The following is a 27372-nucleotide window of genomic DNA, read 5'->3' as shown; positions in this document are numbered from 1 at the left end:
CTGTTCTTATTGGTTCTCAGTCCATAGAACTCCCTTTAGGATATTTTGTAGTGCAGGGTTGGCTTTGGTAAAGTCTCTTAGCTTCTGTTTATCCTGAAATGTTTTGATTACACCGTTATATTTGATCGACAGCTTTGCTGAATAAAGGATTCTTGGTTGGCAGTTTTTTTCTGTCAGGGCTTTATATATGTCTCCCCATTGCCTTCATGCCTGCTTGGTTTCTGCTGAGAGATTCGAGCTTAATCTGACTTGCATGCATTTGTAACACTTCTCTTTTCCCTAGATGCTTTCAGGATTGTCTCCTTATTTTTGATTTTGGAGAGCTTGATTATATACGTCTCTGTGATTTTCTTTTGGGGTCTATCCTTCCTAGGGTTTGTTGAGCTTCTTGAATGTTTATCTTTTCACTTTTCAGGATGTTTGAGAGAAATTTTCTTCCAGAAGCTCTTCAACTATCTCTTCTGTGGACTTGTGTGATTCTTCCTGTTCCAGAATGCTGATAATTCTTAAGTTATTCTTCTTCATGTTGTCTTAGACCTTCTTCGGATTTTTTTTACATCTTTTTCTGCTTGCTCTCCTATCTTAGAGGTATTGAAAGATTTGTCTTCCAGTTCACTAGTTCTTCCTTCCATCTCTTCAATTCTACTCCTCTGCCCTTTCAGTGTATTGTCTATTTCTGATATTCTATTATTAATTGTTTGAACCTCTTTCTGTAGGTTTTGAATTGTTTACAATGCTGTACCTATCTTATTTGATTGTTCCTGTAGCCCTTTTCTGACTTCTGCCTTATTTTTCTCAACTCCATTCTAAAATGTTTTGAAACATTTTGTAATCATTTTTTTTCTGAATTTCTTCTCAGGCATTTGCCCTCCTTCCAGAATGTAGTCCAGGTCTACCTCTAGGTGATTTGTCTCAGACATTTTATCTTGTTTCTGGACATGTGCTGATATGGTCATCTGCTTTTGCTTCTTGGACATGTTTAGTGTTTATCTGTGGCCTTAATATTTAATTGAGTGTGTGTTTTGGTATTTTTTATGCTTTAACATTGCCACCAGGTAGAGGTAATCAGGAGGTGGGCTTCCCTTTTCACTCTTCTTATCGCTTAACTCAGAGTAATTTTTGCAGGTGTTGTCTGCCTCCCTGGTATATGGCATTTGGCACTGGTTCTTGCCTGGATTGTGGGGCTTCATAGGGTGTGATTGTATCTTTATTATATGGCAGCAATTGCTGTCTCTTAGGTAGTATAGGGAGTGAAAGAGCCCCCTATACATAAAAGTGGAAACAAAAACAAAAGAAAAGCAACTGCAAAAAAGGGGAAAAAACCCAAAAACCAAAACAAAACAAAAAACCAGATTTGATAGTGTAGTCTATAATTGTGGAAAATGGAATGGAGAGAATGAGAGAGAGGAAAAAAAAAAAAAAAGTAGCCTAATGTGAGTATGTCTTTAATGTCCTCTTTTAGCTTCTTGCCTTTAAGGCCATCTGATAAATTTCAAGATGCCACTATTGGTCATTATGCTGTACCTCAGGATTTGATTTTCGGCCTCTTTTGTTTTTAAACTCTCTCCCGCTCCACACTCTTTGTTCTGGCCTTTTCCCTATTAATAAACAGTTCAGAGCTGGGTGTGGCCATTTTAAGCTGCCTGTTGATTTAAATGCTCAGGATTATCGGTGTGCCTGCATGGTAGAAGAACCCACCAGTGGTGGGAGTGAGGTGTGTCCAATCGCTCAGGCACCCCCTCTAGTCAGCAAAATGGAGGCGCACAGACAGTGAGGGGCCAATGAACAGATACCACCCCCTAAAAAATCTGAACAAAGCGAAGCCAATAAGTATATTGTCCACCTTTGCTCCAAGGTTCCTGCGGTGTTATATTGTGGTGGATCTGTTTGCTCTTGCCGTTTGGTCTCACCACTTGGTTTTACTTCTGCTACAAGTTCCACTAGCTATAAGCCTTCAAACTTTTAAAATATTCCTATGTATGTGGTTCAGTGTTTTGGAGCTCTCCCCTGAACCCATTTCGTCTGGTATTCTGTGGTATTGGCTGACGGATATCTTCAATGAACCTCTACCCTAACCGCCACCATCCCTGCCTCCTGCTCGTTTGATTTCTTTACTGCTGCTTCCATGTGTGTTGATGGTTGATCCAAGCAAAATGAAGTCTTTGACAACTATCTTTTTTCCAGTGATAAGAATGTTGTTCATTAGTACAGTGGTGAGGATTTTTGTTTTCTTACATTGAGATGCAACCCATAAGGAAGGCTATAGTCTTTGATCTTCATCAGTATTTTAAGCACTTTTCACTTTCAGTACGCAAGGTTGTATCATCTGTATATCACAGATTGTTAATGAGTCTTCCTCCAATCCTGGTACCACATTTTTCTTCTTATAACCCAGCTTCTTGGATTATTTGCTCAGCATAACAGACTGAATAAGTATGGTGAAAGAATACAACCCTGGCCACACCTTTCCTAATTTTAAACCATTCGGTGTTCCCTTATTCTGTTTATACAACTGACTCATGGTCTATATAAAGCATAATTAAGCATTACGGAATACTAATACTTTGCAATTTTGTCCATAACTTGTCATAATCCACACAATCACCAGCCTTTGTGCAATCAATAAAGCACCGGTAAGTATCTTTCTAGTATTGGCTGCTTTCACTCTAGATCCATCTGATGTCAGTAAATATATCCCTCATTCTACATCCTCTTCTGAAACCAGCTTGAACCTCTGGAAGTTTTCTGTCAATGTATGGTTGCAGCCATTTTTGAATTACATTTAGTAAAACTTTACTTGCATGGGATTATCAATTATATTGTCCAATGATTTCCATATTCTGCTCTTTGGAATGGGGACACAAATATGGATCTCTTCCAGCCAGCTGGTCATGTAGTTTCTTCCAAATTTCTTGGAATAGATGAATGAGTGCCTCCAGTGCTGCTTCACATTGTTGAAAGATTTCAATTTGTATCCCATCAGTTCCCGGTGTTTGTTTGCCAATGCCTTCAGTGTACCTTGAACTTCTTCCTGCAGTACCACTGCCTCTTGGTCATCTGCTACCTCTTGAAATGGTTGAACATCAACCATTTCTTTTTGGTATAATGATTCTGTGTTCCTTCCACCTTCTTTTGATGCTTTTTGCATCGGTCAATAATTTGAGCACAGAATTCCTTCAATACTGCAAGTCTGCAAGTCAAGGCTTCAATTTTTGTCTTCATGTCTCTTCTCAGCTTGAGAAATGCTGAGTGTTTTCTTCCCTTTTGATATTCTAACTCCAGGTTTTCACACATTTTGTTGTAATATTTAACTTTGTCTTCTCGAGCTGACCTTTGAAATTTTCTGTTAAGCTCTTGTACCTCCTTACTTTTTCCACCTGCTTTAGCATCTTTACGCTGGAGAGCAAGTTTCAGAATCTCTTCTGAAATCCATTCTGGTTTTCCCCCTTCTCTTTTGTCTTCTTAATGACTTTTTGCTTTATTGCTGCATGATGTTCTGGATGTCATTCCACAACTCTTCTGGTCTTCGGTCCTTAGAGTCTAATGCATAAAATCTGTTCTTCAGATGGCCTCTAAATTCAGGTAGGATATATTCAAGATCATATTTTGGTTCTCATGGACTTGTTTTCATTTTCTTCAGCTCCAGTCTGAACTTGAATATGAGCAATTGATGGTCTGTTCCAGTCTGCCCCTGGCCTTGTTTTCGCTGATGATATGGAGCTTTTTCACAATCTTTTTCCATAAATGTAGATTTCTGTGTATTCTATCTGGTGAGGTCCATGTGTACAGTCAAGTTTTAGGTTGTTTAAAAAGGTATTTGCAATGGAAAATTTATTGATCTTGCAAAATGCTATCATGTGATTTCCAGCATTGTTTCTATCACCAAGATCATATTTTCCAACTACTGATCCTTCCTTTTTGTTTCCAACTTTGCATTCCAATCACCAGTAACTATCAAACATCTTGATTTCATGTTTGATCAATTTCACACTGAAGAAGTTGGTAGAATTCTACAATTAAACCATCACAGTGGTTGGTGTGTAAATTTGAATAACAGTAGTATTAACTGGTCTTCTTTGTAGGCATATGGATATTATCCTATCACAGATAGCACTGTACTTCATGAGACAGATCTTGATATGCTTTTGTTTTTGTTTTTAACATGAGAGTCATCCCCATCTCCTTTCATCAGTTCTGCCCAGACAGATTAGATACTACTCAGTGGAGAGTCTGTCTTCCTCTGCATCGTCTGGATCTAGGCTCCCTCTTGAAAACTTGTAAGCCAGTCACTTCTTGCCTTTGTAGCCCCTGATTTTTGGTAGCCACTGTCCAAGTTGCCCATCCCTGTCTACCCTGTGTATCAAGGGGGTGGGAATAATCCTAACTGTAAAGATTTGTTCCCTCTTTTGAGTTACTGAATCCATAGGTGTAGGTCAAGTTCATCAAATTGTATCAGATTACTCTTTTTTTTTTTTCCACTCTTCTTTCTTCTTCTAGTTGAATTCTGATCATCCAGCCATTGAAGCCAGGTCAAGTGGGTATTATCTGCAAGTGTGGGTGTGTCCTTGTGCATTATGTTCTTTTTGATGATGAATGTGACACCATTCCTCTTCAACTGTCATTCCCATAGCTGTTATATTCAAAACGGCCAATACCTGTCCATTTCAACTCACTAATGTCTAGGACATTGATGTTTATGCAATCTGTTTAATTTTTTACAATTTCCAATTTTCTTAGATTCATACTGCATACATTCCATGTTCCAATTATCAATGGATGTTCACAGTTGTTTCTCTTCATATTGATTTGTGCCCCCCATCAGCAATTGACGGTCCTGAGGGCTTCCATCACAGCAACTCTATTTTGAGGAGGCAGCTCTTCCCTAGTTGCACTTTGAGTGCCTTCCAAACTGAGGGGCTCATCTTCCAGCAATATATCTGACAGTGTTCCACTGCTAATCCTAAGGTTTTCAGTGAGCAAATATTTGTGAGTAGTCAGTCTCTCCTTCCTAGTCTGATTTGTTTGGAAGCTCATCTGAACTTGCCCACTGTGTGTGACCCTGCTGGTATTTAAAATACCCATGGTATAACTTCCAGAATCACAACAACACACAAACCACCACAGTATGACAAACTAACAGATGAGTGGTGGATATATCTGTCTGTCCATATATCTACGTATCTATCCATATCCCATTTACACTAGATTTCACTTCATACTTTTTTTATACAGCATTTTATAAGTTAATGCAGGTGCACTGTTGTGATGGGAAATAATTATTGTTTGATGCAATTTTCCTGGCCTTTTTCTCACCAATGTAATTTTCCATTTTCTTAAAACCTATTCCTAATAAGATACCCTAATTGTCTTTTGAGAAAATCTATCCAAATGACCCCTTCGGAATCTCATAAAGCAGTCACCATAATCTGAGCTGACCCTTCTCTGCCCTGAATTTAACTGGTACACTAGACCCTCTCAGAAGCCACTTTCTGGATTGGACCTTGCTCTCTGAATTGCATTAGTAAATCACCTGTGGTTTCAATTTGTTCCATAAAATCATCTTCATTAGCTTCAATTTTGCTTAAAAGACTTCTGAAAAGATCAACTCTAAGAGCTAACTGATCTTTGTGTCAAGTTTGGCACCCACTGAGTGTACAGCATGCTGAGGCCAATATGTCTGCTTAACTGAAAATGCCGTATCAAGTGAGATTCCAACTTCAGGAGCTTATTGTACCAGTGATAATTCTAAGGTCTTCTTCCACCATTTTCTGGACTTTAACCACAATTTTTTTCATTCAATAAGGTTGACAGTCTTCCCTCACTTGGCTCATCTTTAAGGTTTTCCCAACCTTCATTAAATTGCTTGATCTGTCTAACAACTGCTATTTGATGTGGGGCAGCATTCCTGTAAACTTGTTTCAAAGCTTCAACAATTTGGTTACATGTCCACTTGAGTTTTGTTAAAATATTGATTCTATCTATAACTGATCTAAAATCATTTTTTCCCCCCTATGACACAAAAAAGTATTCGTTTTCTTTTGTTAAAGCACTGTGTAATGTAGCACTGTGGGATAAGCACTGGGCTGCTAACCACAAGGTCAACAGTTCAAACCAGTCAAGTGTTTCTTGGCTACACTATGTAGCATCACTATGAGTAGGAACCAATTCGACAGCTCTTAAAAACAAACAAGTCCTGGTAAGGGGCACAGTAGCTCTGTTAGGTAAATACTAGAATGAGGACCACAAGGTCAGCAATTCTAGCATACTAGCCACTCCAACGGAGAAGAGACTGAAGTTGTCAAGGACTTCATTCTTCTTGGATCAACTATCAACATTCGTGGAAGCAGCAGTCAAGAGATCAGACGACGTATTACATTACGCAAATGTGCTGCACAAGAACTTTTTTAAAGTGTTGAAGAGCAAAGATGTCACCTTGAGGACTAAGGTGCACCTGACCCAAGCCATGGTATTTTCATTAAGCTTACTTATATGGATCTGAAAGCTAGACAGTAAATAAGGAAGATTGTAGAAGAATTGATGCCTTTGAATTGTGGTACTGGAGGAGAATACTAAAAGTGCCATGGACTGCCAAAAGAACCAAAAGATCTGTTTTGGAAGAAGTGCAGCTATTGTGCTCCTTGGAGGCCAAGATGGCTAAACTTCATCTCTCAAACTTTGGACATATTGTCAGGAGGGAACAGTCGCTGGAGAAGGATGTCATGCTGGGTAAGATGGAGGGTCAGAGAAAAAGAGGAAGACCCCCAAACGAGAAGGATCAGCCAGGTGGCATCATTGATTGTGTCAAGTATGGCAGCAGTAGTGAGGTTGGCCCAGGATCAGGCATTGTTTCGTTCTGCTGTGCATGGGGTTGCTATGAGTCGTTTCCGACTCAATGGCACCTGACAACAACAACAACAAGCCGCTCCACAGGAGAATGATAAGGCTTTCTGCTTCTACAAAGACCTACCACCTTGGAAAGGGCCACTATGAGTAGAATCAATTCGATGGCACTAAACAACAGGTAATACAAATGTATAACCAAGAAAACTTGTTTGTACTCATCCACTGATTGCAGACAAGCTTAAACATATTTCATTTGGAATAATCCTGTGTATAAGACTGGAACCTTACCAGGAATACTCTTAGATTTATCCTCAAATAACATTTAATGCCCAAACATCTGGGGATTTTCTACATTAATGTTTTGTTATTAATTCCACCACAGTCACAGTAATTTCAATCTTTTGACATTTGTTCAGATTTTCTACATGGCAGAGTCCTGGTGTGGCATTATAGGCCAGCAGTTCAAACCCACTAGCCACTCCTCAGAAACACCATTCAGGGTACCTATGAGTTGGAAACAATTTGACATTACTTAACAACATTCTATATGGCTTTAACAACATTAAATTGGTAAACAGTCCATGTGCACTTGAAAAGACTGTGAATTCTACAAATCTGGGAGCAGTGCTTACAATATATGTCACTCATTCTGGTAAATGAATTAAATCTAAAAGTTCCTTTTGGATTTTTAAACTTAAGAATGAAACTGAAAGATGTTTCATAACTTGATGAAATATAATGATTATGTAAAATTAAGTTGCAACTCAAGGCCTCAAAGGCAGGCAACAATTGGAATGTTTCTTCTCAGAAAACATACAACAAGCACAAGGAAAGAGTAAGTATTTTCTACTCTTGGCATAATAGGTGAATTCCTATCATGTTTCATAAAGTTAAAGCAAGCAGCGTACTTGGTTTTCACCCTGCACGTCCATGCTGTACGGGTCACCTGGCTGAACTTCCGTGACTTTCTCTCCGAGGAGGAAACCCAGACGAGTCATGAGTGTGTTTGCTGCCTCATCTACAGATGGCGGGGGGCCCAGTTCCTGTTCAGCGTCACCTGTAACAACAAGTAATGGGAAACATTACAACCTCTTCAAAATGAAATAGTCTAGTTCTCCAACTATTCTTACATTCAATTCTGTCATTTTTTAGTTTTCACAATCTGAATCCAGAATTACAAGGTCTCCGTCTAGAAGCAAATTTCCCCACTTTTATAAACAATAACTGGATAAACACAAGATCCATGGTTCAAGCCTGCCAGTTGCTCTGCAGCAGAAAGACGAGGCTTTCTGCTCCCTCAAAGATGTAAATTCTTAGAAACCCTATACATGGTTGCTATGAGCCAGAACCAATCAGACAGTACTTAACAATAGGCTATCTTCAACATATCTACTTGAAACATTTGGAGTTGAGAGAATTCTTTTGTAACTTGCCAAACAGAAAATCTTTTCAATTTCTTGGGCAGTCAGAATTCCAATATAATCCTTGTTTTGGGATCTAGCCCCTCGTCACTACTTCACTCAGGTTATTTTCTTTCCTGTTTTGTTTCTTTCTCTTTTTTACAGATTGTTATTTTTGATCACTTTACTATTTGGTGTGTGTGGTTTTTTTTTTCTCCCCTTGTTTGAGTATTTGAAAAGAATTGATTGAGAAATGTTACTCCAAAGCACTAAAAAAAATTCTGTGATGACTCATCTATAGTTTAACTCTTTCTTCACTCTAAGGTAAATAGCAACATATCATAGATAGATAGATAGATAGATAGATAGATAGATAGATAGATAGATAGATAGATAGATAGATAGAAAGATATTTTTAAAGGCTACTTGATTAGGGGCCAGATAAAACATTTGGCCACAGAACTCCTTGTTTATTATATCCTTGTATATAATAAATTTTAACTGATAAAAGGAAACATCATTGTTTTATTAAGGTAACAGAAACTAGCATCCCTATGTTATGTCCTTGACTATAAAGCAAGCTTCACTTGTAAAATAAATGAATTCTAGCCAGTGACCTTTCATTTTAAGACATGATAAAAAATACTTATACAAAACATATACTGCTTTTATATTTTAAGGTGGGCCTTCCTGTTTTATAGTACTAAGAATGATTTACATGCATTAATAGAAGAGTGAGTCTTTAATATATGTACCAGGTATCTTTTGATATAAATAAAGATGTATTCTATACTTGTGATACTCAATGTACTCAGTGTTTTATTAGAACATTAACTATCTATCAGGTAAGAATATACTTTTAAAGATTGGTTTGCAACACAGTCAAGTAATAGAAAGCCAGACTGTATTAAGGTGTGTGTCATGATCTTCTTCAAACATTAAAAGATATTCATTCACTAATTGTTCTTCATGAAGACTCTCACTCCCTGTTTAATTTTTTTTTCTCCTGGCATCAATTTAAACATCAAATTCACCCACTCATGATTACAATTTAAGTATTGTGGCTACTGTAGACTTTAAGATAAAACAAAAGTATAATAATAATGCTAAAATTACTTCTATAATTTATGAAATCCATTTGGAATTTATAGCTGGGTAAAATACACCTCCCACTCGTAAATATAACAGAAACAGGCTAAGGGATGCCTGATGGAGATCAGAATCAGAAAGTTTTTTGTTTTTTTTTAACAATTTAGTATCACAACCACAATAAGCAAATAAATGCAAAGTTCTAACGTAAAATACTAATTCCCTTGAGATTTAGTTTCCAGTCTAAAAAGGAGATGGTATGTTCAAAGAGATGGGCCATGAACCAATGCAAAAGGCCTGTTTGCAAAGAAAAATTCTTTGTTTTGGGGAATCAAGTGGCTACTATTATTTCTACTTCCTAATATACTGCTGGAGTCCTGGTGTGGCGCTGTGGGTTAATGCACCAGACTGCAAAGCCGTTTGAACTGCAAGGCAGCGGTTCAAGTTCATCAGCTTCTACTGGGAAACCCTACACAGGGGTGCTGTGGGTCGATTTGATGGTACTTAACAACAACAATATCTTGTTATCAGTATTTCTTATTATGTTGCTCCCAGGGAAGCATGTCTCCAAATAGTGCTTTTCTTATGCTACTTTAGAGGGCAGTCTGCTCCCATCTAGCTTCACTGTTAGCATGGAATGGAAAAATAAAGAGATTCCTTTTATACACTTCAAGATGTGTTTACTTTCTAAAAATGCTAAACACTTTTTACCCAAAGAAAATAATGATAGCAGGGACCTTTAAGTAATGGGTGATAACCTGTTGATGACAACTAAAAATTGGACAAACATATATTTTTTAAAAATGTTTTAAATTTCATGGAGACAAAAGTTGGAGTCTAGACTCTGTCAAGAATGAGAAATTTAGTAAAACACTCCAACTTTGGGCTGAGGCTCTTAAGGGCTACACCCTAGGAGTAAAGGTGAACCAGAAGTCAGTCGGGCATAGCAGGTGTGATTTGTATCATCTTGCTAGCTTTACACCAGAAAATCTCAAACTATGAGCTTGGATTGAGGTATTTCTAGGTTCCTAGCAATATCAGGTACCTTGCAGAACCAAATGAAACCTCTTTTTAGAGAGAAAGAGAAATAGCATCGTTCTAGCTTAGAACTACGTCTACAAATATTTTTAAATATTTATTTTGATTCCCAGAACACAAAAATAATTAATTAATGGTATGAAAAGATAACTAACATAAAAAGTAGGCAAAACAAATAGCAGTAAAAGTGGAGGGTAAACTTTCACAATCTTACAAGACAATTCATACAATAGTGTAAAAGTGGAGCAGAAAACAATGAAAGTCTATGTATGATGAGTGGTAGAGCTGGAGAAAGAAGCAAACAGAGGTAAAGGAATACAGGAAAGAGCCATTTGATGACCACACTGTTGAAGATGGTGAATCTGTTACTCCAACACCACTAGAGGTTATTGGTTGAGGAATTCTCCCTTAGCACTTTCCTTCTTGGCTTTTCAAAGCAACTTCACATTTCAATTGTTTAATTATGCATATTGCTTCCTCATGGTAGGCTGTTGTTATGTGTTGTCAGTTCTGACTCATTGCAACCCAGTATAGGGTTTCTAAGGAGTGACCGGTGTGTTTCAATCACCAACGTTGTGGTAGCAGTCCAGTGCTTATCTTACAGTGCCACATCAGAACTCTTCATGGTATAGCTATACCTCAGTGGTGGTAGTGGTTGTGTGCCATAGAGTTGGTTCCAACGCACAGCAACCCTGTAAAAGGTTTACTAGGGTGTAAATCTTTATGGGATGGGCACTGAGCTAGTCCCTGAGGACTAAGACTGACACTGAAATGGCCAGCTGGTTTGAAGTATAGGGAGGTGGGCCTGAACTCTCAAACTTGTAGCTAGCACCTATTTGACCTAGCTTGGATAGCTACTTGACCAGAACTCTAACCGAGAAAGATAAAGATGTTTGATACTGAAATCAAGTGCAAACTGTTACAATTTGAGGGACTAAACTTTATTTATTTTTATTGTGAACTGAGTGATAGTTTACATGAGAGAACACTGGCTTTAACACCACTGTTTCATTGCAATGATTACAATCTCCTCCATGCATCATGATTCAACAGTATTTGCTTCCATTCCCTCTGTTTTTTTTTGTGTTTTTTTTGGGGGGGGCTAGGGTGGCGGGGATATACACAAAAACACTCAGGAATATATAATTATTTAAACAACCAAAGGGCACATTCTGCAGTCCCTGTCATTCCATGAATCTAGAGTCCTCAGCTGTTCCCTCTCCATGTCCTCATCTCTGGTGTCACTGCTTCTCTGGATAGTGTCCCGCATTCTGCTTGTGCGCTTCTCCCTTAATGGTCCTGGGGTCCTCTGTTTCTGGACTGCATGATTAACTACTCCCGTTTTTTTTTTTTTTTTTTTTAAAAAAAACCTCTATCTTCACATGAGGGACTAAACTTTTACCTAGGAATGCTGTGACTCAAAATTTCAACCTGAATGGAAGGATTCTTCAAATCAAGGACCAACCTTGTTTCCTCATTGCACTGGGTTGATTCTTGTTGTTTAAAGGGATGAGAAATTTAGACATTGGCTATCAAAAATGGAGTCCTGGTGTGGTGCTGTGGATTAATATGCTAGACTACAAGGTCACTTTGAACCACAAGGTTGGCAGTTCAAGTTCACCAGTCCCTTCTAGGAAACCCTATATAGGGTCGCTATGAGTTGGAACAACTCAATGGCACACAACAACATCATCAAAATCGGGGCCTACAAAAGCATGGAGTGGATAGTTTACAAGCTTTCATGAGTATGCTTCATTGCAGAATGAGGAGGGTACAACAAGAGTCTCCAATGAATCATTTCCTTCTTTCCCTGATGGAACTGGTGAAAGGGGGTTGGGGGTGGGGTGACAGTGATAGGATTTTGTTACTCAGTTGTGAGTAACTGTTAGCAGGATTAATTGTGATTGTCACAACTATAATTGTATAAGATGTGTAACTAAAAGGAGGGAGTAGGTAATCTTCCATTTCAGAAACAGATGGTCTCAGGACCATCAAACAGGAAGAGCATGAGTGGAGCCTGAGATCCCTACCTAGGAAAGCAGTGACAGCAGAGATAGTGGCTGTGTGCCTGTGGACAGGAGGCTGGCTGGCAGATGTGCCCTTTGGACATTTAAATGAATATATCTATAGATCTATATATCTATACACACATATGTATACAAACATAAATATATGTTTGTTTTTAGTGTACATCACTTAAAAATATTTTTGCCTTAATTCACTTGTGAAATATAAGGTGTAAATGAGGAGCCACAGGGAGGAAGTAGGATAAATGTTGTTGCAGGGAGGGGATTGGAATCATTGAGATGAAACAAGGTGTATGGTTTGCTGAATGTAGAGCCAATGATCGTGTCTGTAAATCTTCACCCAATTCACAATAAAAAGTTAAATATATATATTTATGGGAGCAGAAAGCCTCATCTTTTCATCAGAGCATCTGGTAAATTCTAACTGCTGATCTTGCAATTAGCAGTCCAACTCATAATCCATTACTCTGTGGTAAAAAGTATAATAATGAAAAGGCTGAGAATACTATGCCCTATATTGAACTGATGTTTGGGTATCATACTGCACTGTTTGGTAATATCTATGTCAGCAGTTTGAAACTACCAGCTGTTCCACAGGAGAAAGATGAGGCTTTCTGCTCGCGTAAAAATTTACAGTCTCGGCAATCCTATGCGGGGTCACTATGAGTCAGAAGTACCCCCTATGGCACTATGGCACACCACCCCATGTAATGCAGCAGCACATCATCAGAGTCTACATATTCAACTGCAAAGGAAAATATTCCAAATAGTAGCAAATGTAGCTAATAAAAAATCAAAATCAGAAACTCTTGATTTGAGACCCTCCAAAACATGTTCTTCTGTAATCCTGTAAATCCCTTGAAACTGTGCTTAACAAAGAATGAATACGAAAAATTTCCTTCTCTCATTTTCCAGTCCTCTCCCTGCTATCTCCTAAAAAAAAGTAGGAACTCCTATTAAATCACAACAGAAGTCCCAAATCCTATGACTCCAGGGTGCAAGCAGTTTTGACATGTGCCTGGCATGGCTAGGGATAATGATAATGTTGAATATCTAGCCTGAAGGTATTCAAATTTTAATTTAAAAAAAATGATACATTGTCTACCTTTTTTTGATACCTTCTCTAGAATAAACTGTCTATGTTAAAGACAAATATGTATTAGAGGTTAAAATGGTGGTTATACATATTTTCTACAGTTCTAAATAAGAACCATCTCTCCATATGAAGGCCCAGGAGTGCAGAAATATCTTCCTGGAAGAAAGGCGGTCCCTGGAGGTAGATGGCAAACTAGATCTATGTTAGGCTATCTGTGACAAAGTCCATTGTCAATCCCCAAATGAAGGGAAAAAATGCTTCAAACAAGATATAGGGTGGGAGAGCTGCACAGATATCTGAGACTGCTTTAATCATCGGAACCCATCTCGTGAAGAGGAAGTGCTGGCATTTCTCCCAGTTATCCTTCCTTGCCCTTTTTCCCTTCTAAATGACTGCTTTCTTTAATTCACTCAGGGTTTACATTAAAGAATCAACTTTCAGGAAGCCTCTCCAGTTGTAGAGGGGAGTGTTTAGATGTCTAGCTTTAGCATATAGAAGGAGAACTAGCAACAATGCAAACTAGTTAGAATGCTCTCTATAGATTCTTAATAATTAGAATTATTATAGCCTAATCTTAACAATTCTTAATAAAGTATTATAAAACACAAACCTAAATATTTCATGTATCTATTTAGTTTTAAAAACTCAGACAATATGCATATTTTTTGGAGAGGCTATATAAATTTTATCAGTTTCTTAGATGGGTTGTTATTGTAAAATTGGCCCTCAATTCATGATGACCCTAGGCACAACAGAATGAAACACTGTCCTGTTCTGAGCCACTCTCGTAACTGGGTGAGGATCATACTGTTGTGATCCATAGGGTTTTAACTGGGTGATTTTCAAAGTAGATTACCAGGCCTTGCTTCCTAATCTGTCTTAGTCTGGAAGCTCTGCTGATACCTGTCAGAAGTACAGCTTTACTGACAAATAGAAGATGGCTGCACATGAGGTCAGAAATCAACCCAGGTCTCCAAAATGGAAGGAGAGAATTCTACTACTTAATTACCAATGTCCTATTCTTGGAGAGATATGTGGTTATAAAAATTAGAACTAGTGGGCAAAACCTAAGAAAAAACAAATTTTAAAACGAAATAAACTGAGATTAAGGAATTTGTACAAGTTTATACAAGGTTATAACTTAGGTCAAAGCTAGTTTCTAATCATCATACCAGTGGTTCTCAAACTTTGTTATATACAATACATTCTATGGCAAAGTATTAAGAAACAGCACCAAAATTCCTACCATCAGAATGTTCCCCTACCCAGCCCATTTCTGTTCTTTTCTTTCTCCTTCATTCCTTTTTGCTTTGTCTCCCATGTCTTACTTAAGCTTGTCCTCCTCCTCTTTTTTCTTCCTCATTGCACTGTAGACTTGCCAACAGTGCTTATGGGAATCAGACTTAGCCCCGAGGAGTGCAACGGTTAAAAAGATGACTGAAGTCTATGATCCAACCCAATCCTTACATATCAAACAAGCTCCATAGAAATGTATTTGAAAGTACTTTTCAGGGCTGTGGAGATCTAACCCTGCTATTTAGGTCTACGTCAAAGTGGTATATCTAGGAAAATCAGTTTCAACTTCTTAGTATTCCTCTTCATTAACGAGAAACTCAGCCCATGTGAGGAATTTTAACACTATTTTTCAGAATTCTCATTCAAAGCAGTACATTTAATTACTTTCTTTTGCCGTTAGAATCTTAAAATTTCTGACCTTTCTTTTAGGGCTCAGGTGTCCTAGTAGAAGTTAATAAATTTTAAATTTGGGAGCCCTTCCAATACTCAGGGAAGGGCCTTAAAGTGTTATGATGATATGGTTTTGCAAAATTTGCAACAGTAAGATACTTCCTTTTTTTAAAGAGCGTGCCAAAAATCACTGAAGTCTCACGAAATTTGTATAAACCCTAATAAGTTGATCTTCCAGTCCTTGAATCATTTCAAGGCACAACAATGTGCCTAAAACCCCTAAAGATGCTTCCTTCCTGTCTGCCTTTAAATCACTACCCTTATCAGGAAAAGTTTAATGCCTCTTTTAAACAACTTGTAATCAATCTTACAGCTCCAAGTTTCCTTAAATTTACTGTAATAAGTTTTGACATTTATAAAAATGTTTTATTGAAAATGACTAACAAAAAGTGTATTATAAACATAAATGCTGTAAACAAGTAATAAAAAGCAAATATCCTCAATGTACTTATCCTTTCTCACCTTATTATTCTAACTTGGTAAAACTCCAATCCTAGTTAAGTTCCAACTCATTGCCCACTTTGCACCTGATGATGCAGTGTAGTTTAGTGTAGCTGACACAGCTAATATTAATAAATCCTTATTTAAGTTGGTAGTACAGTTTCTATAAGCTCATCACCACAAATCAGACATTAGCTGTGTCCATCAATCCTACTACTATAACTTTCTAACCTATGAACTCTCCTGGAACATAATTTCTTATCTTCTCTCTTCAATCCTCTACCATCTCTCTCTATATCTTCACTTTCAGCTTTACTCTACTCCATTTAATTTACAAAAGACTGTCCACATGTTCACATGTATATTGTTAAAGAAAAAAAATACAAATCATATCCTTTTTATTTCAGAAGAAAAATTTACAATAGAAACCTGTGAGAGATAAGGTATTAGCTATAATAATTGATATTCCAGGCATTCTGTAAAGTAATTTATGTACATCATCCTACTGAATCATCACAGATACCCTATGGAGTATATTCATTACTATATTCCTTTTTACAGATGGAGAATCCGAGCATTATAAAGATTAAATAACAAAAGCTACATAGGTAATAAGTAATACACAGATAGAATTGAAGTACAAGTCAATCTAATCCCAGAGTCTGAGTTGTTTACCACTATGACAAATTACCTCTGTTAAAAAACAACCAAACATACATACATACATACATACATACATATATGTGTATATATATATATATATACTTATCTAGCTTGGTATCTATACATAGAATGCTTGTAAAAACAGGTCAATGACCGAAGGTTACAGTTGTAATTTTATACTGTTTGCAAAGAATTCATTAGAAAGATGTAACTTTATTGACAACATCCTTGGACAAGCAGTAAAGCCTCAATATAAAAACAAAAAAAACCAAAATTATAATAGTAACTAAGACTTACAAGCACTAACTGTGAATTAGATAATTGTTTTTAAAATCTTGTATATACTTTATTGTATATTTACAAAACTCTTATGATGTAAAGATATTACTACCTCCATGTTAACATAAGAAAATTCAGACAAGTTGGCTACCTGTCAAGAGTTACACAAATAGAAAGCAGAGTTAGGATTAAAACACAGGGAATCTGGCCTGAGGGTATGTATTCTTAACAAGTGCAGTTTACCACTTCAAGTATCAAAAGATAAAATGTTTTTCATAATTAATGAGTTAACTGCCCATTGGATATCTAACTAAATTATAGGTCTATGCACCACATTCATAAGCCATGTCTTTAGGATTTGTGATACAAAATACTTTGGGAAAGTTCATCTAAAAGTTAGTGTGATAAAATTGTTAATCATTTAAACAATGATAATCTACAGACCAGGAAAACTAGAAGTGTTCAAAGTAAAAATATTTAATTCAACAAAGCGTCCACTCAAATCACTTACTAGCATGTAAAGAACTTATGGACAGAAAGCGTGGGGGCGGGGGGGAAGAATGCTCATACTCATATTTTTTTTTGGAGTCCTGGTGTGGCACTGTGGGTTAATGTACCAGACTGCATAGCCGTTAGAACTGCAAGGTCGGTGGTTAAAGCTCACCAGCTGCTCCTCAGAAACCCTATACAGGGTTGCTATGGGTCAGAATTGACTCCATGGCAATTAACAACAACAGACTCATTTAGCTCTTCGGTATGCTTATTTTTCATAAATAGCAAGCAGTCAGTGTCTCATACTTAGGATGCATTAAAATTTTTTCTGTTTACCTCTGTGTCTTCCAATCTCTAACTTTCTATTGTTGTTAAATGCGGATTCACAATGACCCTGTACAGAGTTTCAGTGGTTTTACGTCTTGGTAGGAGCACTTTCATATTCTAATCAGGCCAGGATTGAGGTCCAATTATTCCCTTCTCCACTCTACTTATCAGTCTATCCACTATCTAATCTGTTTTGAGTGGCTGTTTTTCCTCCACTGAAGGTTTGTGCCAACGGCCTTTGTTTCATTTCAATCTTAACATATTTCTTTTTTTTATGGGATAGAGTGAGACCAGAGACTCTTTTGAGAATCTATTTTAGAGTAAAACATATTTTGGGGAATGATGTTAAGGAGTTCAGAGCCCCACTGAAGTTCACCAATTTAACTCAGTTAAAAAACCCTGTTTTACTTTTGTGAGTAGACACAAGGAGTAGAAATTCAAGGTAAGAGAAAAATCACATTACATTATCACAAGAAAATAACTTTTAAGGTCTGTAGGCCAATACAAAATCATAGAAGAGGGTTCTACAACAGTGAGTCAAAAATTATTTGCACTCTGGCTGTATAATGTATTTTAATCAAATGTTAGAAACGACAAATACATAATTTTTTAACATAGGCTGATTTCTATACCAAGTATCTATTCCATACGTAGTATTGATATGGAGAATTGATGACTTCTACACCAAGTTATCTATTCCATACCTCGCATAGATATGGAGCACTGACAACTTCTATAGTAGTAGTAGTAGTAGTTAGGTACCATGGATTCAGTACTGGCTCACTGCAATCCTATGCACAGCAGAATGAAAACACTGCCTGATCCTGGGCCAAGCTCACTATTGTTGACATACTTGAGCCCATTGATGCTGCCACTTTGCCAATCCACCTTGTTGGGGGTCTTCCTCTTTTTCTCTGACTCTCTACTTTACCAAACATGATGTCCTTCTCCAATTACTGGTCCCTCCTGACAATATGTCCTATGTATGAGAGATGAAGTCTGGCCACCCTGGCTTCAAAGGAGCACTCTATCTGTACTTATTCCAATACAGATGTTTGTCCTTTTGGTAGTCCAAGGTACTCTTTAATATTCTCCTCCAACACTGTAACTTAAATACATCAATTCTTCTATGGTCTTTCTTATTGACTGTCCAACTTTCAACATGCATATGAGGTAACTGAAAATACCATGCTTGGGTCAGGAGCACCCAAGTCCTTAAGCTGACATCTTTGCTCTTCAACCCTTTAAAGGTTTGTGCAGCAGATGTGCCTAATGCACATCTGCCCTTTGCAGATATGACAGATTTTACAAATTGTTTGATTTCTTGACTGCTGCTTCCATGAGTGCTGATGGTTGATTCAAGCAAAATCAAGTCTTTCACAATTTTAATCTTTTCTCCATTTATATGGATGTTGTTTATTGGTCCAGTGGTGAGGATAAATGTTTTCTTTACATTGAGATACAATCCATACCGAAGGCTGGATTGTATCTTTGATCTTTGGTCTTTGATCTTCATCAGTATTTTAAGTCCTCTTTACTTTCAGCAAGTAAGGTTGTTATCTGCATATTGCAGGTTGTTAATGAGTCTTCCTCCAATCTTGATGTCACATTTTTCATATAATTCTCAGATTATTAGCTCAGTATACAGATTAACTAAATATGGTGAAGGAATACAACCTTGGTGATTTCTGTGCCGAGTATCTATTCCATACCAAGTATAGATATGGAGGACTGGCGACTTCTACACTGAGTATCTATTCCATACCAAATATAGATATGGAGGACTGGCGACTTCTACACTGAGTATCTATTCCATACCAAGTATAGATATGGAGGACTGGCGACTTCTACACTGAGTATCTATTCCATACGTAGTATAGATATGGAGGACTTTCATACCCAGTATAGAAGTCATTAGTCTTCCATATCAAGTTCTCCACAAGCGCAAAATAAACCAATTGTGCATGGTAAATATTCAAAAAAAAAAAAAAAAAAAAAAAAAGCAATTAAGTGGTTAAAGCAGTCCCTCAAAAGCTAAAAAGTAGCATAAAGTGCTGGAATTAGGTACAGGCATATCTTGTTTTATTTTATTACCTTTTGCAGATATGACAGATTTTACAAATTGGATATCTGTGGCAACTCTGCATCAAGCACGTCTTTAGGTGCCACTTTTCCAATAGCAGGTGCTCACTTTGTGTGACACATTTTGGACATTCTTACAATATTTCAAACTTTCCATAAAGCTATTACACACTTAATAATGTAAACATAACTTTTATATGTGCAGGGGAATAAAAATATTTATGTTACTCATTTTATTGTGATATTCATTTTATTGCAGTAGTCTGGAAGTGAACTCACAATATTTCTGAAACATTTTTAATACAAGTTATTGTAAAAACTAGAAGTTGTAGAAAGTATATTGATAATGATGAACAATAGGGTGCTAACATCCATTGGTATTTTACTTGAGCTAAGCATTTGGCATCACATTATTTCACTTAATCTTAATAATAATCCTGGGATCTTTATTTGTCCTTCTAATCACAATTGTATACACGAAGAATTTAAGGTTATGAAGTTACACAAAAACAGAGCTAGTGAGTGGGAAAGCCAGAAAATAAACCCACAACTAATTCCAGAAACTAATAATTCACAAATCAAGGAGACTTCAAAAAATTCATGGAACAATTCCATTATCTTTTACATGTGTTCTGTGTCTGAGCAAGCCCTCCAGGTGATTCTGAAGCAAACAAAAATTTAGGAACTACTACTCTAACGCTAAGGCGCTCTGGTAGCGTAGTGGGTACGAGGCAGGCTGGTAACCTCAAGGTCAGAAGTTCGAAACTATAAGCTGTTCTACGGGAGAAAGATTTGGCTTTCTGCTCCCATAAAGATTTACAGCTTTGGAAACCCTATACAGGATTGCTATGAGTCGGAACTGACTCCCTGGCATATAACCACCACCACCACCACTCTAACTCTGATTTGTCATTTTCTTTGTAGGTCCATTTTCCGTATCTATTCCATGGAAGAGCACTGGTGGCCCAGTGGTTAAGCACTCAGCTGCCAAATGGTCGGTGGTTTGAAGCCACCCAGCAGATCCAAGAGAGAAAAGACCTGTTTCCATAAAGATTGCTGTTATTAAAGTGTCCTCGAGTCAGTTCTGACTCATAGCAACTTTGTATAGGGTTTCCAAGAAGTGACTGGTGCGTCTGCACTGCTCACCTTGTGGTTGGCAGTCTGGTGCTTATCCTACAGCGACACACCAGGACTACAGCCTAAGAAACTTCATTTGTCATATAGGATTGCTATGAGTTAGAATCAATTCAGCAATAACAGTTCTAACCTTTAGTTTTAAGATTGTTGCTTCTGGGATGTACTTTCCTATATTTGCATTTGATACAAAGTAAAGCAGGTACATAAGAATATATCAGAACACTAGTCTTAACTGCATTATTATTAATAAGCATACAATAAAATATCATTATTCTGTTAGTGTTTCTGATGAAAGAGAAATTTTTAAAGCATAAATTACTTATTGTTTATTAATACTGTTCTTATTAATGCATTTAGTGATTATTAATCTTTGGCACTATGTAGAAGATAGTAACTTCAACCCTCAGGTAATTTCTTATCTCAATAGAAACTGATTTTCAGTCTAATAACATTATTATAAAAGAACAAACACCATGAAGTTTCTGTGCATTAAAGCTGTTTCAGAAAAGACAGTGAGAGGCTGCATAGCATGGCAATTTTCATTTCATCATCATATTTTCAAGTGTTCCTGGCTTTCTAAAAACATTAACTGAGTTGGTTTTGACTCACAGCGACCAATATAAGGTTTCCAAGGAGGATCTGGTGAATTTGAACTGCCGGCTTTGAGTTCAAACCTGTGGTCCGGTTTTACACTTATCCTTTAGCAGCATTACCATGACTCCAATGGACGATTACTTTGGTTCAATTTCAAGTCAGCAAAGAATTCAAGATTGTGGAAAATATACACAATCACATGAATAAGATGTTCCATAGTAATTCATTACTTGCAATCCAATAAACAGTTACTTTCCTCCACAGCAATAGCAATATCTAGGTTAGATTAAGGAAGTCAGATGGCTATCCTTAAAATGTGGTTCTCCTCACAGTCTTTCTAATTTAAAAATCTTGAAAAGAAAAGGGACTCTCTTCTAAATCTTTAGGCAGGAAGGAATAACACATTTATTTATAAAAAATATTTGTGTTGTTAAAGTGTGAAAATACCTAAAAACAAGAAAAAGTTTCTTCTAACAACATACTACAGTACTATTTAAAGAGTTATTCTGTTCCTTCTGAAAATAGAAAAGTTGGTCCCTAAAGCACAACTGTGATTGACTTGAAAAGGAATAGTTATCTACAACAATGGATACAGTGCAGGGACCTACACCCTAGATGCGAACTCTCCCAGGTATTTCAATATTCAAAAGTGATTCACAAAATCAAACTTACTTGGTTTGGCTTAAGTTTTCTCTATTGCTACTTTTTAATACTTTTTGAAAATATCTTATATATGGCTTCTGAGGTATATTTTCCTGACATTTGAAAAAAGCGATTAGTATCTTCCCAAGAACTAGGAATCATTTTACCCTGCTGGCCTCTAAGGTACATTTACTGTGGTTTAACATCAGTTTTAGGGAGCAGGAATACACAAAAGACCTACAATCAAGTTTTCCAAGATCCTTTACTAAAGCTCTGATCTGTATATGCAACTAAAACTGTGAACATTTCTGACACAGCTCTATAGACTCACTGTAGAGTGAGTGTAAAGGGTGTTGCCAGGCAACTCATCTAAGTTTGGAAGAATCTAAGCATTGATAATGAGCCGGCCTCACTTTGGCTCCCACACAAGAAGGGTTTTAGTAAACTCCCACATCTGCTTACAGGCCATTCATGAAATGAGGTATCTCTAAATGTCAGTATCCAGGAGTCCAAACTCAAACTTTACAGAAGATAAAATGTACCTTTATAACTCAAGTTTAATATTACTAATATCACAACTATTTTCTGTAACTGTTATAACAAGAATTAGGCATAATAGGTAATATACAAAAGATCCTGTGTTGAATGAACATCATTATTCATAATTTCAACATTCTTGTTTGCACATGGTCAAGACAAATTTTAATGCCAGCTGAAATCACTGAAATAACCCTGAAAACGATCAATCAAAATTTATTTTAATTCTCTTGAAAATTATCTTTTACAATCTTTTAAATACTTATTCTCACTAATAAATAAGTATTTTCACTAATACTTATAGTCTAAAGAAATATGCTCTGTGAAAACTATGTTCTAGTTAGTTGTAAAAGAGGCCACTAATATGCTTTTTTGAGTGGACAGGCCTGATCGAATCCTCCCTCATTCAAAGCAGACACTTTGCATGCATGCTTACCAGGGCAGTATGCATCCACTTCCAGTTTCTGAGCTGATGACAGAGTTGGTGAGCCAAGCTCGGATTCTGGAATTCGTGGGCTTTCAACAAACTTTGCCTTCCTCAGAGGGGCTAAGGATAAAAAAAAAAGAGGCAGAGAAAAAAGAAGAGACAGAAGTAGGAGGGACAAGAGAAACAGGATAGAGAAACAGAGAGAAAAAGAAGGGGAAAGGGAAAGAGAGAAACATAGAGGGGTCATGAGTAAGGGGAACAGCAGGCAACAGATGGAAGCACTTAACTGAATGACACATTCTGTCAGACTCAGATCAGGTTACCCTATTTTTTTGTGCCAGAAAAAAAAATTAACTGCATTCTTAAGAGGAGATGGGTCTTGTTAAAAAGTCACTACAAAAAGGGAAAGCTAAAATCTAATACTCAAAGCTATGGGCACAAATTGTGATTATCTATTATTATCTTTAGCTATTTTCTTTCTTGGCTTCCTTTGCCATTAAGTACAAGACTAAGTTTTAAGGTTTTGTTTATAATAACACATCAAAAGGTTTTCATTATCTAGAAATAACGAATGTACTACTTAGATGTGGATAATACTGTAAGTAGGATTATATACAAGCCATCATGTTTAATGTACCTGGTTTAACAAGAATGTCAATCATTTTATACAGTTCAACCATTAGTAAGTCAAAACTGCTAATGTACTAAGATATTAACTAGGTCATGCTAGTTTCACACTGGATATAAAAAATATTATTTTGATAAGAATTCAATCATGAAATCTCAGGAATATTATTATTTCATAGTATGGAATCCATTTCATTCTGGTCAGGAATAAAATGTGAACTATAATTCACAAATTAAAAGCTTGACTTATTGAAAGCATGTATAAATTCTAGGCACTGATTTTTAAAAGTTGAGGAACACTATATATATATATATTACTACTATTTTTTTTTTTTTTAAAGAAACACTACTGGTATACATTGGGAGCATGGTGGTTCCACGTGATAAGCACTGGACTACGAATCACAATGCCCATGGTTTGAGCCCACCAGGAAAAAAAATGAGGAATTCTGCTCCGGCAAAGATTTAAAGCCTTGGAAACCTTATTCAGGGTTGCTATGAGCCAGAACCTACTTAATGGCATTCAACAATTGATGTACATTAAAAGAATCAATTAAATATTTCAAGAGTAAAAATTATAAAGATTGTTTGGCACTTTCAAGATGAGTTCTACTAAATAAGCTAGTGAGTGAAAGTGCTTAGCATAGCACCAACACAAAGGTATCACTTGAGTAAGAATGAGATGGGCATACACTATATGCATTAGTGTCAGAACTATAGGTGTCCAAGAATGAGAGTGCTTCATATCATATACTTTTCAATAGTTTCTACATGTTCTTCAAAATCCTCTTCCGTTACTAACTCACAGAGGATTCTATTATTTCTAAAAGACCCTGTAAAAAGTTATATAAAACTCTGATTGACAGTGGCAGAATTCCACTCTATTTTCTTGGAGGATAAAAACAATAAAGTATGAAAAGAACACAAAAAGTATTTTTCAAATGTGCCAATATTACAACCTACAGACAACTAAATCACACTCTAAACTAGAATCTTAGAGTGTACATGCATATATTAAATGCATGCTAGAAAATATTTACCATGCCAGTTACTGTCTCCATGGCAACAAAGGCCAAATGCTGAGTGCTAACAGTATAGTTCTCTGACAAAAGTAAGCTTTGAAATGGCAGAAATCCTACCTCTGCTGAGCTTGTCTTTTTAAGTCACTATCATAAATGATTATCTCAAGTAAGCTGTACGCATTCATACAAGCTACCAATAGCCAGTATTATTAGAATCTTTCCATATAATTTTGTCAAGCAAATAACAATAATGAAATGTTTTATTTAACCAATATTGCTTGCTGTTGTTGTTAACTGCTGTCGAATTGCTTAGTATAAGAGAAATGATTATAATTTAATTCTCAACGTTTTTAAGTTATTTCCTGGAATTTTATCAAAGCATTATCATGGTAGTACAATAACTATTATACCTGCTGAGTTCTGACAAAGACTCACTCCTATACTTAAAAATCTTAGTAACAATTTTCTACTATGAAATTTGGGGCTAGTAGGCAGAGCAGACATCAGTAACGTATAGTAGATATGTAAGAAAGAAACTGAGGGATGGTAGGAGTAATTGAGGTATGTAGGAAGAATGTAGGAGTCTGGTGGTACCATGGTTAAGTGCTCAGTTGCTAATTAAAGGTTGGTGGTTTGAACCCACCAGCTGTGCCACAGGAGAAAGATGTTTCCTTAAAGATCACGGTCTTGGAAATCCTATGGAGTAGTTGTACTTTGTTCTCTATATAGTAAGGTTGGCCCAGGATCGGACAGTGTTTCCTTCTGGTGTGCATAAGGTCGCTATGAGTCGGTACCAACGTGGTGGCACCTAACAACAACATATAGGGAGGGCTCTATAGGGTTCCACTCCATTCTATATATGTTGCTGCTATTGTTGTTATTATATGCCATAGAGTCTGTTCTGACTCATAGCGACCCTGTATAGGGTTTCCGAGAAGCAGCTGGTGAATTTAAATTGCTGATCTTGCAGTTCAAACTGACCTTGCAGTTCAGTACATTATACCACAGTGCCATACCGAGAACTCTGTTCTATATTTAGGGCTCTCTCTATATAGGAGCTCTGATAGTGTAGTGGTTACGAATCGGGCTGCGAATCTCAAGGTCAGCAGTTCGAAACTACCATCTGTTGCGTGGGAGAAAGATGAGGCTTTTTGCACTTGTAAAAAAGATTTACAGCCTCAGAAACCCTGTATAGGGTCGCTATGAGTTGGAACCGACTCCACAGCACATAACAACAACATATATAGGGTGTGGCGCTGTGGGTTAATGCACTAGACTGCAAAGTCAGTGGTTCAAGCTCACCAGTTGCTCCTGGGAAACCCTATACAGGGTCACTGTGAGTTGGAACTGTCTTGATGGCACTAAAGAACAACAATGACATATAGTTCTGGTGTAGTGCCAGAGGGACAACACTTGACCTCAAGCTCAGTTGGAACACTTTCAAACTCACCAGCCGCTCCTTAGAAACTCACTACAAGGTCGCTATGAGTCAGAACCAACTAAATGCTATTTAACAGCATAACAAATAGGTTCTATAGGGTTGCTATGAGTTGGAATTGACTAGATGCAGGAATGTAAAAAAATTATGAGATGGAGTCAACGAGACAAATCAATATCCTAGAGACAGTATAAGAAGTAAATAGCTGAAGACAATGCAGAAAGTAAGGAATATCTGGTGTGCATTAATCAGAAATCAAATAGATACTAGCAGAGAAAAAAAAAAAAAAAAGGAATCCCTTCTAAAATATGCAATTTTCCTGCAAAGAAGACAATTATTTTAGAATTGTGAAGCTCAGTGCTGTACAGACGTCTCTACTTTCTCTGAGAAGGGAATTTCAACTGACGGCATCGTTACAGCTCACAGTGGACATTTAATTTTTTCTTTGATAAACTTGCACTTTCTACCACAATTTGTGATGGGCTGTGTATGTCTAATAATAAACTTAAGTATAAGGTAATACTGCTTTCATTCAACAACAATTGAAGGACTCTTGAGAAGTGATCTGAACAATACTGGGAACATGAGTCGAGATTGAGAGGAAGGATACATATTGGTTAAGAGCATTGGCTTTATGATTTGAAAGATTTAAATTTTGACTCTATTACTTTTGTATTCAGTGATCTTATAGGCAAAAGACCAAAGCACTGTCTGGTCCTGTGTCATCCTTAAATTACTGCTATGCTTGGACCCACCCATCTTTGCAGTCACTACATCAGTTCATACTATTAAGAGACCTCCTCTTTTTTGCTGTCCCTCTGCTTTTCCAACCCAAACTGGTTCCTCTTGATAACATGTCCAAACTATGTTAAGTCAAAGTATTGCCATCTTCTCTTCTAAGGAACATTCTGACTGTATTTCGTCCAAGCAGAGATTTGTTAGTTCTTCTGAGAGCCCATAGTATTGTCAATATACTTCACCAGCATCATAATTTAAATGAACAGAATCAGTAAGGCTTCACTTCAACAAGCAAGATGGTGTCATTTGCATATTGCATGTTGCTAATGAAGCTTCTTTAATCCTGATGCTGTGTTCTTCTTCATACATTCCAGATTCTTACATTATGTGCTCAGCATACAGATTGAAGGTTGCTGTTTAATGCTGTCAAGTCAGTTCCGACTGACAGTGACCCTGTACAGGGTTAATGTGGAGTGAATGGTGGGTGTGAACAGCCAACTTTGCAATTAGCAGTCCAATATTTACCCTAGAGCACCCCAGCAGACACCACAGATTGAATAAGTACTATGAAAGGATACAACCCAGTTGCATACCTTCTACTGCCTCTTTGTACACACAGGTTCAACATGAGCACAATCAAGTGCTCTGGAATTCCCATTCTTTGCAGTGTTATCCAAAATTTGTTAT

General features: G+C 37.0%; 1 protein-coding gene across 1 annotated transcript in view; it reads right to left on the bottom strand.

Moving 5' to 3' along the window:
* TANC2 (tetratricopeptide repeat, ankyrin repeat and coiled-coil containing 2) overlaps positions 1 to 27372 on the bottom strand; it is a 401543-nt gene that overhangs the window by 214506 nt on the left and 159665 nt on the right. Inside the window, exon 4 of the mRNA XM_006833558.1 lies at positions 7752 to 7900. Within this exon, the coding sequence (XP_006833621.1) occupies positions 7752 to 7900 (149 nt within the window). The remainder of the gene's footprint in view (positions 1 to 7751; positions 7901 to 27372) is intronic.

Source organism: Chrysochloris asiatica, unplaced genomic scaffold, assembly GCF_000296735.1.
Source record: "Chrysochloris asiatica unplaced genomic scaffold, ChrAsi1.0 scaffold00007, whole genome shotgun sequence".
In the NCBI taxonomy this organism is placed as follows: domain Eukaryota; kingdom Metazoa; phylum Chordata; class Mammalia; order Afrosoricida; family Chrysochloridae; genus Chrysochloris; species Chrysochloris asiatica.
The sequence above is the reverse complement of the archived record's forward strand: the minus strand, read 5'-3'. Positions and strand labels throughout refer to the sequence as shown.